Source organism: Pagrus pagrus, assembly GCF_965226575.1.
Source record: "Pagrus pagrus genome assembly, contig: HAP1_SCAFFOLD_270, whole genome shotgun sequence".
Taxonomy (NCBI): Eukaryota; Metazoa; Chordata; class Actinopteri; order Spariformes; family Sparidae; genus Pagrus; species Pagrus pagrus.
In genome coordinates this window covers 29,042-47,245 of record NW_028175193.1, presented here as the reverse complement: position 1 = coordinate 47,245, position 18,204 = coordinate 29,042, and the positions used below count along the sequence as shown (strand labels likewise).

Genomic DNA, 18,204 nt, shown 5'->3' with positions numbered 1-18,204 from the left:
AATGAGATTCACTAAATAACATCCAGAAAGTGAATATTTCTCACTAAGACTTCCAAATTCAGCCTAATTTCTACTAATTGATTCCAGAAAGTGAATATTTCTTACCAAGGCTTCCAAATTCAGCCTAATTTCTACTAATTGATTCCAGAAAGTGAATATTTCTCACTAAGACTTCCAAATTCAGCCTAATTTCTACTAATTGATTCCAGAAAGTGAATATTTCTTACCAAGGCTTCCAAATTCAGCCTAATTTTTACTAATTGATTTCAGAAAGTGAATATTTATTACAAGGCTTCCAAATTCAGCCTCATTTCTACTAATTGATTCCAGAAAGTGAATATTTATTACCAAGGCTTCCAAATTCAGCCTAATTTCTACTAAATTATTCCAGAAAGTGGTTATGTATTACTAAGGCTTGCAATTTGGGTGTAATAATGACTAGGTCTTCAAAATACTGAATATCATTAATATCGCGCGTCCGCCTCGGTGGTGAGTGTGTGTGTGTGTGTGTGTGTGTGTGGGGGGGGGGGGGGTAATGAGTAACGATAACGGACTAATAAACTAATAGACTAATAACGTCTGTCTGCTTGTCTTCACCAGAGAAAAAGATGCCACGGAGTCCAGTCCCGTGTCCAGTCTGTGCGGTGCCCTATGTTGCTGTTCGCCAGCATCTGGTCAAGTACCACCAGATTGGAAACTCCATAGAATTGAAGCTGCTCCTCGGCTACGCTTCGGCGACGTAAGTACCGTTCGGTGGCTCTGATGAATCGCGTCTCACACCTCCGCTTTTGTTTCCTTAATGGTGTCGCGTTTATTATTGTTAATTTTGAATTGTCATTTTTTTCTTTTCTTTTTTTTTCTTTTCTTCTCTTATTTCCAGCCATAACGGCAGGCTAACATGTCCCATATGCAAACGCAAAAAGCTATCCCGGCTGGACAAGCATGTGGAGAATATGCACGGCGGGCTGAAGGTTAGTTCCTCTGTCCGCCTTGATTTAAAATACACAATATCAACATGTGCTATTGGCGTACACGTGTCGTGCTGAGATTTAACCTTCAATGTGCTTTCTTGCCATTACAGAAAGAGACTCAGAAAAATATTCTGAGGATCGCCAAACGGAGTGCCAAATTGAAAGCCCTGAGGAGGCTGAGGAAGTCCAATCCCCTGCCAGCGATGATGACCACCCTGGACCAGGAGAAGCTGACGTCGAGCAGTGATGGAGATGGAGATGGAGATGAGGATGGAGATGGAGATGAGGATGGAGATGAGGATGGAGTTGGAGATGCCACCGCCAGCCCCAGCAGCAGCAGCAGCGCCAGCGCCAGTGCCAGCGCCAGCACCAGCACCAGCCACAGCGCCAGCACCAGCACTCTCTCTTCCTGTGGTCATGCCTTACCTCTACGGAAAAACTGTAACGGCTGCGTCGGTCTCAGGGTAAGAATTCACCGGCTGAGGAGCGACACGAATACTTGGATGACATCATCGACTCCTTCTCGGGAGCAGCAGGAGTCCACCCAGCAGCAGCAGCAGCAGCAGGAGGAGGAGGAGGAGTTGTCCACCCCTTCTCTTCATCATCATGATCAGCAGCAGCAGTCCTCCACCCCGCAGCACCCGCAGCAGTCGTCCACCCCGCAGCAGCAGCAGTCGTCCACCCCGCAGCAGTCGTCCACCCCGCAGCAGCAGCAGTCGTCCACCCCGCAGCACCCGCAGCAGTCGTCCACCCCGCAGCACCTGCAGTCGCCGTCCACCCCTCACCAGCAGCAGTCGTCGTCCTCTTCGTCCACCACGCCAAAGAAGATGCTGGAGTACAACCCTCAGACTCCAGGGAGTTCTGCGCGTAAAAAATTCGAGAGGAGAAAAATTGTGAGCGACCCGACCAAGCTACCTCGCTATGGTATTTACATTTTTGTATTACTCGCATATAAGATATTCTTGTTGTTTATGTTGTTGTTGTTGTTCTCCTAATAATCGATACAATTTGCTAATAATTCCAAAAAACAAATTTTAATCTCTTTATCTTTCACATATTGTATCCACATCGCACGTGCGTTTGGTGCAGGTTTTCCAAATAATCGATACAATTTGCTAATAATTCCAAAAAACAAATTTTAATCTCTTTATCTTTCACATATTGTATCCACATCGCACGTGCGTTTGGTGCAGGTTTTCCAAATAATCGATACAATTTGCTAATAATTCCAAAAAACAAATTTTAATCTCTTTATCTTTCCCATATTGTATCCACATCGCACGTGCGTTTGGTGCAGGTTTTCCAAATAATCGATACAATTTGCTAATAATTCCAAAAAGCGAATTTTAATCTCTTTATCTTTCACATATTGTATCCACATCGCACGTGCGTTTGGTGCAGGTTTTCCAAATAATCGATACAATTTGCTAATAATTCCAAAAAGCGAATTTTAATCTCTTTATCTTTCACATATTGTATCCACATCGCACGTGCGTTTGGTGCAGGTTTTCCAAATAATCGATACAATTTGCTAATAATTCCAAAAAGCGAATTTTAATCTCTTTATCTTTCACATATTGTATCCACATCGCACGTGCGTTTTGTGCAGGTTTTCCAAATAATCGATACAATTTGCTAATAATTCCAAACAACCCTTATAACAATAAAATTCTCTTTCCCTTTCACACAGAAAAAATTCTCGACTTGTGGTTCAAGAACATCGCCGCTGGAAACAGGAGACAGGAGGAGAACGCGAGGATGCGGGTTGCACACGCCCGACGGTGGATGCTCTTCATGGCAGACCGCAGTATACCGGAGATGACGTTCAGTTTTTTGAGAAACACTGAGAGGCTGCTTGAGTAAATACTTTAATACTCTTTTTAACTTTCTTGTGTCTATCAAACACTACGTGTAACCGAGAGGAAGGGAGAGAGTAGCACGTTGCAAATCTACTAGGTGTGCTAATCTGTGTGTGTGTGTGTGTGTGTGTCTCTCTCTCTCTCTCTCTCTCTCTCTCTCTCTCTCTCACTCACTCTCTCTCACTCACTCACTCAGATGGCGGGACACGCTCAAAAAATATGCTGTCACAACGCAGCTAATTATTCTTGGCAACGTGAGGGCATTTCTACAATTCCTCTTGGAGGCACAACTCCAGGAGGTCAAGGCTCCTCAAAAATTACTGAGAGGAGTTATTTTCATCTTGAAGTCTGCTGCAAGAATGTGCAAAAAGGACATTGTGACGCATCGGCAATCTGTCAGGATGAAAAAAACTAGTAGGTTTAACCGCATCTGTTTTTATTTTTTATTTATTCTTATTCTTACTATTTTATTATTATTATTATTATTATTGTTATTATTTATTCATTTATTTATTTATTTATTTTTATCTCGCCAGTCACGACACCATCATTTACTTGAAATCCGGTTTGTGTCTGACTTTCAGGTTTGCTTGTGAAGGCCGCCCACATCAGCTCCTACCTCCGGCAGGTGCGAAGAGAGATACCGGCTGCACTGCGTAAGTATTTCGGTTACCGGCGTTTGAAAACTCAGATAAGACGAAGATGGTTGTGGCACGCTAGTTGAAAATGTCCTTCTGCTTTACAGTGCGCCTGGAAAAACGGCCAAACAGAAAAAAGTTGGATCATTTCTACGGACTCATCGCCGGATTCATTGTCTGTACGACGGGCCACAGGAGGGGGGTCCTGGCAAACCTAAAGGTGGAGGAGGTGACGGCGGCAGACTGTGACAGGAATGGCAGACGTATAATTGGGGTAAGAGCGTGCTGTGTTGGCAGACTTGGAGATGTATTTCGTGCAGTGTTTTCCAAATAGTGGATACAATTTGCTAATAATTACAAACAACGCATTTTAGTCTCTTTATCTTTCACATATTGCATCCGCAAAGCACGTGCGTTTGGAGGTGCGTTTCCTGCAGTGTTTTCCAAATAGTCGCTACAATTTGCTAATAATTACAAACAACGCATTTTAGTCTCTTTATCTTTCACATATTGCATCCGCAAAGCACGTGCGTTTGGAGGTGCGTTTCCTGCAGTGTTTTCCAAATAGTCGATACAATTTGCTAATAATTACAAACAACGCATTTTAGTCTCTTTATCTTTCACATATTGCATCCGCAAAGCACGTGCGTTTGGAGGTGCGTTTCGTGCAGTGTTTTCCAAATAGTGGATACAATTTGCTAATAATTACAAACAACGCATTTTAGTCTCTTTATCTTTCACATATTGCATCCGCAAAGCACGTGCGTTTGGAGGTGCGTTTCCTGCAGTGTTTTCCAAATAGTGGATACAATTTGCTAATAATTACAAACAACGCATTTTAGTCTCTTTATCTTTCACATATTGCATCCGCAAAGCACGTGCGTTTGGAGGTGCGTTTCCTGCAGTGTTTTCCAAATAGTCGCTACAATTTGCTAATAATTACAAACAACGCATTTTAGTCTCTTTATCTTTCACATATTGCATCCGCAAAGCACGTGCGTTTGGAGGTGCGTTTCCTGCAGTGTTTTCCAAATAGTCGATACAATTTGCTAATAATTACAAACAACGCATTTTAGTCTCTTTATCTTTCACATATTGCATCCGCAAAGCACGTGCGTTTGGAGGTGTGTTTCGTGCAGTGTTTTCCAAATAGTGGATACAATTTGCTAATAATTTTAAATAGTCGATCCATACTTGCTAATAGTTCCAAAGAAAGTATTTTAATCTCTTTATCTTTCAGATAATGTATCCATATCACAGTGCGTAATTATTTGCTTTATTGATTTCTTTTCTCGCTCTCTCACTCTCTCTCTGTCTCTCTCTCTCTCTCTCTCTCACTCTCTCAGGTCACACAGCACAAGACGAAGGAAACGTTTGGTCGCGCTCTCATTCCTTTGAATAAGGAGGAGTACCTTTGGCTCAGCAGATTCATCTACCACCGACACAAATTCAAGTGCGGCGACTCTGAGATTTTTTTCTCGAATTCCAATGGTGGCCCCTACAACGTACTCCTGGAGTCCTTCCAGGCCACCTGGAAAGGTTTCGGCCTACCGGGGAGTCCGACCTTCAATCTGATCCGCAGCAGTATCAGCACCTGCGTAAGAATTCTTATTATTTTTTTATTTATTTATTTAATTTTTTTAATATTCAATCGGTTCGAGTTTTGACCAGCTAATAAGTGTTTTTCCTCAACTTGTTTTATGTCTTCTCTTTTTGTAGATCGGGAGGTCTTTGGACACTAGCAAGAAGTCCAGCGTCCGCAGGTTGATGTGCCACTCGAATGCAACAGCTGAGAAGTTTTACGAGGCAGATCTGGACTTCAAGGAGGCTTTCGAGTCGAGGGCTCACACCGCCGACGCTCTGTGTCAGAACACTGAAAGGATTGAAGAAAAAGAGTCGGACTCGGAAGATGGTGATGGTGATGGTGCTGCTGCTGCTGCTGCTGCGGAGGAGGAGGAGGAGGAGGAGGAGGAGGAGGAGGACAACAACGACGACAACGACGAGGACAAGGAGGAGGAGGAAGTGTCAAAAAAAGACAATTCACAGACACAGGAAGACGGAGAAAGGGGACAGAAAGAGACTGATAAAGAAATGAAAAAGCAACCCAGGAACAAGGGGAGATCAAAAAAGCCAATGATGACCAGACTACAGAGGAAGAAAAGGGACAAGAAAAGAGCTGAAGCCCCTGACCAGGCAGAGAAGGGAATGGATGAGGGGTCTGCCAAACTCCCAGACGCAGACAAAGACGCTACACAGGGGATGAGCTCAAAGAAGAGGAAGAGGAAGAGAAAAGAAAAAGTTAGAAAGAGTAAGAAGATAAAGGAGGAAAAGCAAGAAAAAACGTTGGTTTACGAGAACCTTTCCTCGGATGACTCGAATTTGCCATCCACGAGACGATCTGACCACATAACGGACGTGGTCTGCCTCTCATCCACAGGGGATGACTCAGGCGTGGAAGACATGGTGATGGCAGCACAGGCCCCTCAGCCACCAGCGCAGGCCCCCGATCCACCAGCTTCACAGGCCCCCAATCCACCAGCTTCACAGGCCCCCGATCCACCAGCTTCACAGGCCCCGGATCCACCAGCGCCACAGGCCCCCGATCCACCAGCTTCACAGGCCGCCGATCCACCAGCTTCACAGGCCCCCGATCCACCAGCTTCACAGGCCCCCGATCCACCAGCTTCACAGGCCCCCGATCCACCAGCTTCACAGGCCCCCGATCCACCAGCTTCACAGGCCCCCGATCCACCAGCTTCACAGGCCCCCGATCCACCAGCTTCACAGGCCCCCGATCCACCAGCGCCACAGGCGCCCGATCCACCAGCTTCACAGGCACCCGATCCACCAGCTTCACAGGCCCCCGATCCACCAGCGCCTCAGGCCCCCGAACCACCACCTCCACAGGCCCCCGATCCACCACCTCCACAGGCCCCCGATCCACCACCTCCACAGGCCCCCGATCCACCAGCGCAGGCCCCCGATCCACAAGCGCAGGCCCCCGATCCACCACCTCCACAGGCCCCCGATCCACCACCTCCACAGGCCCCCGATCCACCAGCGCAGGCCCCCGATCCACAAGCGCAGGCCCCCGATCCACCAGCTTCACAGGCCCCCGATCCACCAGCTTCACAGGCCCCGGATCCACCAGCTTCACAGGCCCCCGATCCACCAGCTTCACAGGCCCCCGATCCACCAGCTTCACAGGCCCCCGATCCACCAGCTTCACAGGCCCCCGATCCACCAGCGCCACAGGCCCCCGATCCACCAGCTTCACAGGCGCCCGATCCACCAGCTTCACAGGCCCCCGATCCACCAGCTTCACAGGCCCCCGATCCACCAGCGCCACAGGCCCCCGATCCACCAGCGCCTCAGGCCCCCGAACCACCACCTCCACAGGCCCCCGATCCACCACCTCCACAGGCCCCCGATCCACCACCTCCACAGGCCCCCGATCCACCAGCGCAGGCCCCCGATCCACAAGCGCAGGCCCCCGATCCACCACCTCCACAGGCCCCCGATCCACCACCTCCACAGGCCCCCGATCCACCAGCGCAGGCCCCCGATCCACAAGCGCAGGCCCCCGATCCACCACCTCCACAGGCCCCCGATCCACCACCTCCACAGGCCCCCGATCCACCAGCGCAGGCCCCCGATCCACAAGCGCAGGCCCCCGATCCACCACCTCCACAGGCCCCCGATCCACCACCTCCACAGGCCCCCGATCCACCAGCTTCACAGGCCCCCGATCCACCAGCTTCACAGGCCCCCGATCCACCAGCGCCACAGGCCCCCGATCCACCAGCTTCACAGGCCCCCGATCCACCAGCGCCACAGGCCCCTGATCAAGCTGCAGGCAAGGCCCCTCATCCACCAGCAGACTTGGGATGAAAAGCTGGCCGAAATCTGCCAAATAAACAGTCATGGACTTGGACTTGAGTGTCCATTTTGCTGATGTCACTGTGTTTGTTTGTTGTTTGCTTTTGTTGTTTGATGTTTTTGTTTTTTTACAGCATTTTGCAGTGAATAAAAGTTCACAGTTAACTTGATCATTGCTTCCTCTTTCTTTGTTTTTAGAGGGTCTGTCATCAACGACAAAGAGGAGATAAAAATCACTAATCCTTCCAGCATTTCGATTGAAATGCCTAAATTGCTATTGATACAGATAACTGAACCTTCCAATCTAAAAATATTAATCACTAATGGTTCCGGGTTTTGAATTCTGATGAATTAACTGATTTTAAATCAGCCATTGCTGGCTCTAAGTTTGACAGTCTAACTTTTTCAAATACAAATGTAGATGGTTACTGCTTCAAAATAAAAATAAAAAAGGTTTACTATTGAAGAACTGGTTGAATATTGGCATCCATAGTAAAGTGTTTCAAACATTCAAGTTTAAGAATCGGAATTGCTTTATTGTCCCACATGGGGGAAATATGTTTGCCACAGCATCCAAAGGACAGAATATTACAATGACAGACAGAACAAAACAACAGCAGCAGCAGACGGCGGCAGCGGCGGCTCTTCTTCTTCTCTTTCGGTATTTACAAACATCCGTAAGTAGAATAGAACAAAACAAAGGAACAAGGACGCAGAAAACAAACAAAGACACTTGCTTGTAAACAGGCCAATCCCAGTTGAGAATATGACTTCCTGGGATGAGCTAACAAGCTTCATCACACATTTTTTCAAATCCAAAATGAAAAATTCAAATAAGTGATTCTTGATCCTAAATTGAATCCAAAAACGGCATCTCATAATTCGAGCCTGTAGCCCAATTGGCCGCTGAGTACGAGCCAATGAGACGCACTGTTGGGAGAGCATAAGAGGCAGCGCTTGCATTCGCATGCATTTGTTGGACGCGTAAATGAGGTAAGGTAAATTCCAGAAATGTCATATAAAGTTGTTTTTTACCATCAATCTTTATCACTAAGGCTTCTTCCAAATTTAAAATGACATTCGCAAAATAATTCCGGAAGGTGAATCTTTATCACTAAGGCTTCTTCCAAATCTACTATAAAATTAGCTAAATTATTTCAGAAAGTGATTATATATTACTAAATCTCCCAAATTTAGCATAATTTCGCTAAATGATCCCGAAAGTGAATATGAATTACCAAGGCTTCCAAATTCTGCATAATAATCCATAATTGATTCCATAAAGTGAATATTTATTACTTACTTCTTCCAAATATAACAAGACTCGCTAAATAACACCAGAAGGTGAATCTTTATCGCTAAGGCTTCCAAGTTTGACTTAAAAGTACTTTGTGTTCCAAATAGCTCATCTGAAGCCCTAAATCTTCAATTCTTCTTCTTCTTCTTCTTCTTCTTCTTCTTCGAGAGAGAGATAGCGAGTGCCATTATCTTGTCGTCGGTCTTTAGAGGAAGGGTCGTCGTTCTTGAAATCGGCCAAGCGCCCATCTCTCACGTTTGCTTTTCTTCACCAGGGGAGACGATGCCCACCAGTCTTGCTCCCCCCTCCAATCTGCATGTCTTCGTTCCCGTTGTGCAATGCCATCCTGCTGAGGGTATGCCATTTTCTCAGAATGCAATCTTCCTCTTTCAGTCTAAAACAGAAGGAAATATGACAATAAATAATGTTCTGCATTACAACATTTGGAATGATGGAATGATTGTCCATTTAAAAAAAGAGAAGGCAAGGTTTTCTCACCATCTGTTGTGTCACAAAAACAGCTGGATGAAGGTTGGTGTTTGTAACTCGCTGCGGTATCTACGAAGCAATCTGGAAATATAGCGGAGAAACACATTTGCGATGGGTAAAGGAAGGATAAAAAGGCATTATGCGTTGGTCTTTCTGCACAGATTTCAATATCACATATTTACGATCTGAATATTTCTGCCGTCATTTAGGTACTGCAATTGAAAATGGCGATGGATCGCACTGTATCGTAATATGGTGAGCGCAGTGTCTCAAATTCTTTGTTATCTGTCTTGTGGATGTGGATATTACTCAAAGCTTAATGTGCGTATTTACTCTCGAATGGCCATCCCTGTTTAGGCAACCACCTGATGATGTCGGAAAATACCGTGTAAGTGTTAAAAGCATCTACCACCGTGGCCAAAGACTGTAAATATGAAATCGGATGACCGTTTGTTTGTTTGTTTCTTTCTTTCTTTCTTTCTTTCTTTCTTTCTTTCCTTCTCTGTCTCTCTGTCTGTCTGACTGAATGTCTGTCTGTCTGACTGACTGTGTGTTGTTTTTTTCCCCCCCTTTCTTAGTGCGCGGATCCCTTCGACTGTGGCATCGCTCTGCTGGCTCTTGTTCTCGTCCTCCTGTTGACCTACATCTTCTACCTGTTAGTGCGCTGTAAGTTTGGACACGGTTGAGAGACAAAAAAAACCCCCCACACCCTTTGGTTGAGCCCAGAAGACTTGCAAGTTGATTTAAAGAGAAGGCTTTAAGACTCTAAAAATATGATCTTGCATAATTAAGGCATTCCAAAGACAGATATGTCAATCACTCGTCTTAAAAATCTGAACTGAAGGATCATTTCGAACCAATTCCAAATAGTGGATAAAAATGACTAAAGGTTCCAACTTGCTATTTCTTTCTGCTAATTCTTCCATGTTCAACTTCCACCTTACTGAAAGTGCATACGAATCCCTAATTCTTCAAAAAAGATAACCCACACCCTTTGGTTGAGCACAGAAGACTTGCAAGTTGATTTAAAGAGAAGGCTTTAAGACTCTAAAAATATGATCTTGCATAATTAAGGCATTCCAAAGACAGATCTGTCAATCACTCGTCTTAAAAATCTGAACTGAAGGATCATTTCTAACAAATTCCAAATAGTGGATAAAAATGACTAAAGGTTCCAACTTGCTATTTCTTTCTGCTAATTCTTCCATGTTCAACTTCCACCTTACTGAAAGTGCATACGAATCCCTAATTCTTCAAAAAAGAAAACCCACACCCTTTGGTTGAGCCCAGAAGATTTGCAAGTTGATTTAAAGAGAAGGCTTTAAGACTCTAAAAATATGATCTTGCATAATTAAGGCATTCCAAAGACAGATATGTCAATCACTCGTCTTAAAAATCTGAACTGAAGGATCATTTCTAACCAATTCCAAATAGTGGATAAAAATGACTAAAGGTTCCAACTTGCTATTTCTTTCTGCTAATTCTTCCATGTTCAACTTCCACCTTTCTGAAAGTGCATACGAATCCCTAATTCTTCAATTCACATCACGATAACATAACTCCCCCCTCTTTGTAGATGTCTTCCAGTGACTCCGTCGGCGGTCCACCGGGTCGAAAAATCAAGGAAGAGCCAGGCTCCCCGGTAAGTGCAAGTTGTTGTTAAATAGCGTAATAACACGCTGTTGCATTACAATGCACGAAGGCGCGCGCTCGCAAGAGTCGGATTCACATTGGGATTCTCTTTGCTGTACCCCCCCTCAGGTGAGGCCGGCTTGCGGTCGAAGACGGGGCGTGTTGGTGAAGCAGGAGCCAGAATGTTCAGTAAGTAGAAAGCAAGTCGTTCTATGCATTTGCAATAAGTATCCAACAGCTTTGGTTAACCTAAAACTGTAACCGTCTCCATCTCTGTTCTACTCGATAAGAGGTTCAGGCTATTGACCTCTTTTACACTTGTCCTTAGGCAGCCTTTCCTACCCTGGCAGGACGTTTGAAGTGTGAGGTGGGCAAAAAACAAACAAACAAACAACACACAATCTTACTTCATCAATATTCAGGACAAGACATGTCATTGAAAACATTTAAATGCATCGCAATGTCATTGCGACAGTGTATCAAATACCCATCAACTGTGTCATTGTCTCATCTGTCGTCCTCGGCTCAGCCCGACAGCTCGTCCGACGATTCTTCTTCTTCTTCTTCTTCTTCTTCTTCTTCTTCTTCTTCTTCTTCCGGCGATTCCTACGATTCCTCTACCAGCGACACAGATGATTCTTCCTCCAGCAGCTCCGATGACTTGCCAGTGTTCTCGCCACGACCAGTGAGTCTCACCATTTCATGCACCCACTGCATGCAAGACACATTTGTGTCATTGCAGTCGTTGTTTTTTTTATTTTTTTATTTTCTTTCTGCTTCCTTCCTCACCATCGCGCAATCAGGGAAAACGAAGGAGGCTTCACTACACTCAGGAATTTGACCAGCTGCTGAGACGGCTTTTTCGAAAGGAGCTCAAAGAAGGGGACATCAGGCGGCAGAGAGTAGGAATTTGCGTCCTTCTGTGTCTTCTCCAAATCCGCATCATTTTGGACTGTTTGTTTTCACCCTCTCCTTAGATCAAAGAAGTCCTCTCGGATTCCGCCGACCTGTTGGCGGAGGCGAGAAAGCTCCATCTGACCTTTGAAAATGTCCGGACGAGGCTCCGCAAACTCGCCTTTACACCAGAGGACTTCTACCGGAGAGACTCCTGGACCTGAGGTAGGCTACTGAATGACAGCGAGGCACTTCAGACATCGCGTGTGTGCGTGCGTGCCTGCTTGCGATGATATATTGATTATTGAGCAGTCGCCCTCTTTTTTTCACCTTCCCGATGTGAAAACACACACACACACACACACACACACACACGTCGACATTATAAAAAAAGTACTGTTGTTATTCCAAATTTGATATACAAATCACTAATGATGACAAGATATAAATAATAATAACGTAGAATCCGCTTAGCGCTTGGGATATTACTTTTGGATTAACAAAATATGGAATCTATTTAGGACGCCTTATGAGCTAACAAGCTTCATCATTCAACAATTTTTTCAATCACAAAATATGAGTATTTCGAATAAGTGATCCTCGATCCTAAATTGAATCCAAGAACAGCATCTGATATTTCCAGCCCTGCCAGATTGGCGGCAGAGTAGGAGCCAATGAAACGCTCCGCTCGGAGTATTACAAAAAAAAAGCCCTTCCTTCCGAGCAGCGCATGCATTCGCACGCATCTGTCGGACGCGTAACTGAGGTGAGATCAATTCCAAATATATATGATATAAAGTTGCTAAGCCCTCCAAATGTACCATAAGATGCGCTAAATCATTCCGGAAAGTTAATCTTTCTTCCTATATATTTCTGCAGGTAGTGCATATAAATCCCTAATTCTTCCAAGTTTAACTTCCAACTTTCTGTATATGTCCGGGAGTGCATATAAATCCTTCCAAATTTAACATAAGAGTCGCTAAACGATTCCAGAAAGCGAATATTTATCACTAAGGCTTCCAAAGTTAACATAAGATTTTCTAAGCGATTTCAGAAAGCGAATATTTATCACTAATGTTTCCAAGTTTGCGCTAAAATGACTTTATCTTCCAAAACCGTGTTTTAAAATGTCACAAAAACAGCTGGATGAAATTGCACATTTGTAACTCATTGTATCTGTATCTGTGAAGCATTCCGCAAATATAGTGGAGGAACAGATTTATGAATGGTAAAAAAAAAAAAAGGAAAAAAGACAGAATTCTGTATTTGCTGTTATACACCGATTTGAGTATAACTTTTCTCATACAAGTGTTTCTGTCATCATTCAGGTTCTTCGGAAGACCAGTCGCACCGGATCGCTTGCACCACATCCCCACATGGTAGGCATGGTGTCTGGAGTTCTTTGGTGTCTGTCTTGTGGACGTGCATTGCATTTTACTCAATACATAATGTGTGTAGTCATTCTAGAATTGCCCTCTCTTTAGGCAGATGTCAGCCCCCCTCCCCGAGAAGTGAACTCACCTGTTGTCGTCCGAAAATTGTGTGTAAGTGTTAAATGTAGTATCTGTGACTTTGGCCAAAGGGCGTGAATACGAAGCACACTGACTGTTTCTTTTCTCTCTCTCAGTGCAAGGATCCTTTAAACGTCGTCTTCGGTCTGCTGTTAATCTTTCTGATTCTCATACTCCTCTACATTTTCTTCATCACGTGGCGTAAGTATGGAAATTTTATTTTTGGATTTGCTACTAACTAACTAAGTGTCAGCGTAACCGTTTGCGTCATTATTCTCAGCCAATTTCTGGGGTTAATCACCAGAAATTGAATCACTTTGTGAATAGAAGAATTTAAAGATGATGATGAACAATTGCTGGCGTCTCGCTTTGCAGATGTGTTTCGGGGATCCAAAAGCCAGCCCTGATGGGTCGACATGAGGAGCGGGGCTCTGGCACCCGTTCTTGGGTTATGGTGCCTTCAGTTCAGACTCCGCCCTCCCTCGCCTCAGAGATGAACTCGTCCTCGGCGTCACCTGTTTGTTGTCCACGACCGGCGGACGGCGCGACCCTCAGCCACTGAATGCCTTTTCTGTTGTCATGTTGAGCGTTTTGAATAAAAAAATTTCGTGAAAGGGTCGCGTTTTCTTTTTTCAATGTTCCCGATATTAGCACACACACACACACACACACACACATGTCAAGTACATTTAAAAGTACTAATTTTTATTCCAAATTTGTCATACAAATCAGTAATGATAACAACATATAAATTAAATTGACCACACCGTCCAAATTTGTCATTCCAAAACTACAGTATAAATTGCTAAATATAACCCAAGTTGTAATATAAATTACTAAACAGATTCCAAAGTTAAACGTTTATTAGATAGCAATACTGTCATAAGACAAAAAAGACAACTATACAATAATTTGCAAATAGGCAGTGTGTCAGTCAGTAATATCAGTCATGTAAGTGTGGGTGTGTGAATAATGAAGCGTAGGGTGTTGTGGAGTGAAAACAGAACCAGAGACAAACAAACAAAAGGCCTGCGGCTGCTGGCCGGTGGAAGCGTCAAAGCCAGAGAGGGCGAACAGCACTCTGTGGCAGCAAGGCACAGGTGCTCCAAATTCGGCTGGCTGCCACACCCACACTCTCCCAGGTACCCCGTAGATCTGCAGGGAAAATACAGACACAACTCCCAGAGTTGAGTTAGATTGGCATTCCAAAAATGTTACCACATTTGGCACTAACGTCATTCCAGGAAATCCGAGAAGGTGTGGTCACTGATTGTCCAATCAGAAATGAGCTCTCGAAGGCATATAAAAGCAACCTTGGCCAGCTGAAGTGCCACCACTATCGAATGCACAGGCCTGAAGTACAGTGCAAGGTGAGCGTCTTAAAGCCTACTATGTTCATTCCAGATTTTGTATAGAAATCACTAATGATGCCAAGATATGAATTAAATGACTACTAAATAGATTCCAAAGTTAAAATGTTATTCCCTAAAACTTCCAGAAATACAATATAAGTGACTAAAGACATCACAATCACAAACTTGGAATTTGTTTGGTAATTATATTCTATTTTTGGAATCACAAACTTGGAATTTGTTTGGTAATTATATTTTATTTTTGGAATCACAAACTTGGAATTTGTTTATTAATAATATATACAATTTGGAATCACAAACTTGGAATATAGTTAGTAATTATATTCTATTTTTGGAATCACAAACTTGGAATTTGTTTATTAATAATATATACAATTTGGAATCACAAACTTGGAACTTGTTTAGTAATTATATTCCATTTTTGGAATCACAAACTTGGAATTTGTTTATTAATAATATATACAATTTGGAATCACAAACTTGGAATTCAGTTAGTAGTTATATTCCATTTTTGGAATCACAAACTTGGAATTTGTTTATTAATAATATATACAATTTGGAATCACAAACTTGGAATTCAGTTAGTAGTTATATTCTATTTTTGGAATCACAAACTTGGAATATAGTTAGTAATTATATTCTATTTTTGGAATCACAAACTTGGAATTTGTTTGGTAATTATATTCTATTTTTGGAATCACAAACTTGGAATTTGTTTATTAATAATATATACAATTTGGAATCACAAACTTGGAATATAGTTAGTAATTATATTCTATTTTTGGAATCACAAACTTGGAATTTGTTTGGTAATTATATTCTATTTTTGGAATCACAAACTTGGAATTTGTTTATTAATAATATATACAATTTGGAATCACAAACTTGGAATATAGTTAGTAATTATATTCTATTTTTGGAATCACAAACTTGGAATTTGTTTATTAATAATATATACAATTTGGAATCACAAACTTGGAATTTGTTTAGTAATTATATTCCATTTTTGGAATCACAAACTTGGAATTTGTTTATTAATAATATATACAATTTGGAATCACAAACTTGGAATTCAGTTAGTAGTTATATTCTATTTTTGGAATCACAAACTTGGAATATGTTTATTAATAATATATACAATTTGGAATCACAAACTTGGAATTTGTTTAGTAATTATATTCTATTTTTGGAATCACAAACTTGGAATTTGTTTATTAATAATATATACAATTTGGAATCACAAACTTGGAATTTGTTTAGTAATTATATTCTATTTTTGGAATCACAAACTTGGAATTTGTTTATTAATAATATATGCAATTTGGAATCACAAACTTGGAATATAGTTAGTAATTATATTCTATTTTTGGAATCACAAACTTGGAATTTAGTTAGTAATTACATTCCAAGTTTGTGATTCCAAATAGTGAATATAATTACTAAACAGGTTCCAAGTTTGTGATTCCAAATAATGAATATGATTACTAAACAGATTACAAGTTTGTGATTCCAAATGGTGAATATAATTACTAAACAGGTTCCAAGTTTGTGATTCCAAATAATGAATATGATTACTAAACAGATTACAAGTTTGTGATTCCAAATGGTGAATATAATTACTAAACAGGTTCCAAGTTTGTGATTCCAAATAGTGAATATGATTACTAAACAGATTACAAGTTTGTGATTCCAAATGGTGAATATAATTACTAAACAGATTACAAGTTTGTGATTCCAAATAGTGAATATAATTACTAAACAGTAGAGGTGGAACAGACAAAAGATACCAGTTTTGGGAATTTTTTATTCACAAACCGTGACGAATAAAACGAGGGTACCAAATGCGATGGAAGTAGGTAAATGCGTACTGCAGAACCCCCGAAGGGCTAAGAATTTGCATACTCCACGTCGAAATTAAACAATTCTGAAAAAAGAGAATTTGGATTCAAGATTTTCCAGAAATGCCATACGTTCAACTAAAAATGTAGTGTTAAGGACTAGGGCTTCTGTCGCACTTCTGGAACTCGTAGAATGGGCCGGAATTCCCAACTTGTCAGAAGGACTTTCCTTCCAAATTGGTACATTAGAGGGAATACCCAACTTGGAAATCACATTCTTGGGTGAGTTTAGGGATTTCGATGCACCGTTTGGAGTGGGAGGGTTAAAGGGAAAACCGACCAATCACAGGCCGGATGCGAAACGAGGAATCGATTTAGGAATTGTATGCACCTTTTGGAATCCATTTATGGATTTGGATGCAAGCTTTGGAATCCATTTAGCGTAGCTGTATTGATGTGACAAGTGTCTGCAATTTTAGCCCAAGCTATGCTAACATTACTTTCTCTATTCCCACATGTATCTTCAACCATTCAAGAACTTTTGCGAGGAAGTGACAATGGTAAGTTTTAACACAGTTATCAACAGATTTTTTTAACCTCTTGAAGATGATATCATCAAACCGTAATGTGTTTTTTTTCAACATTTATCACACATTTGACTGTAGCAGTGTGACAACAACAACAACTACGCCCGCGCCGCCAGCCAGCCACCCGTGGACTCCGGTGCCCCTGGGGAAAAAACAAGCAAGGAGCAGGAGGCTGATCGCCCTGGGACACCTCAGGTAAGTGTCAGTGTGTGTGTGTGTGTGTGTGTGTTTGAATGGGTTAGCTTTCCGTTGATGAGCAGGTTGTCGCTGTGTGAATACACTCCAGTTACACTAAATGGTAACGCTTGACTTTTTGATTTTTTAGGACAAAAAGATGCTCCAGATAGGCGTAAACCTCACCTTCGTTCCGGGGGCAGCCAGCGACGAGGAGGGAAACACCCCCCCTTCAAGCCAGAACCCCAAGCCGCTCAACATGGTTCCGGACGCAGTCCCCAAGGGGTTAGACTCCAAGCCCCCGGGGAGTTTTTCTGTGGACAACAAGAAGTGGGAGCATTGAGGGCATTCGACTGTTGTCGACATTGTTTTTGCTTTAATGCAGTTCATTAAAAAGTTTGTTATTTGTTGTTCCGTTTTAAAAATAATGAAGTTCCTGTTCCTGTGAATTCAGAGGAACGTACAGAAATAGTTGCTGTACAAGTCACGAAACGTGGCTTCAGGGTGAGCTGTGGCACATGGAGATGGGCGCTTACTTTTTTTTTGTTTCTTTTCAGCTCATGTGTGTCTGAGTAATAAAAAATAAATAATAATGAATATTAAAAAAGTTTCTCTATACAAAGTACACATTTTAATTAATAAAGTTATGATAATGATGATTGTGTTGGTGCATATTTGTGCCTTTATCCTGTTATAATGTGTATAAAGTCCACAGATTCCACACATGATATCCTAATCTCTAACACATCCAAATAAAACTGATATCCTACCCTCTAATGCTTCCAAGTTACCCGCGCCCTTGGTACTCCAGTTTAAATTACAAAAATAAAATCCTAATCACTAACACGTCCAAATTTTTCTGCGCCCCTGGTACTCCAGTTTAAATGACAAACATAAAATCCTGATCACTAACACGTCCAAATTTTTCTGCACCCCTGTTACTATCTTAAATTACAAACGTAAAATCCTAATCACTAACACGTCCAAATTTTTCTGCGCCCCTGGTACTCCAGTTTAAATGACAAACATAAAATCCTAATCACTAACACGTCCAAATTTTTC

The 18,204-nt window shown here is 42.4% G+C and overlaps 2 protein-coding genes across 3 annotated transcripts; both read left to right on the top strand.

Annotated features, from left to right (window-relative positions):
• Positions 1-1,352: 1,352 nt before the first annotated feature.
• LOC311254085 (uncharacterized protein) lies at positions 1,353-4,870 on the top strand (the record flags this gene model as incomplete). Its single annotated transcript, XM_084384498.1, has 6 exons — positions 1,353-1,895; positions 2,662-2,830; positions 3,027-3,129; positions 3,429-3,486; positions 3,576-3,731; positions 4,815-4,870. Exons 1-6 carry the CDS (start codon positions 1,475-1,477, stop codon positions 4,868-4,870), a joined length of 963 nt encoding a protein of 320 aa, XP_084240624.1. The 5' UTR covers positions 1,353-1,474.
• Positions 4,871-13,991: 9,121 nt separating this feature from the next.
• Positions 13,992-17,801, top strand: LOC311254084 (uncharacterized protein). 2 transcript variants are annotated; one of them, XM_084384496.1, is made up of 4 exons: positions 13,992-14,540; positions 16,918-16,941; positions 17,047-17,163; positions 17,294-17,801. In XM_084384496.1, exons 1-4 carry the CDS (start codon positions 14,382-14,384, stop codon positions 17,483-17,485), a joined length of 492 nt encoding a protein of 163 aa, XP_084240622.1. In that variant the 5' UTR covers positions 13,992-14,381; the 3' UTR covers positions 17,486-17,801. The 2 variants fall into 2 exon arrangements, with proteins under 2 accessions (XP_084240622.1, XP_084240623.1); XM_084384497.1 differs by lacking the exon at positions 13,992-14,540 and having other exon boundaries at positions 16,551-16,941; positions 17,050-17,163.
• The last annotated feature ends 403 nt before the right edge of the window (positions 17,802-18,204 follow it).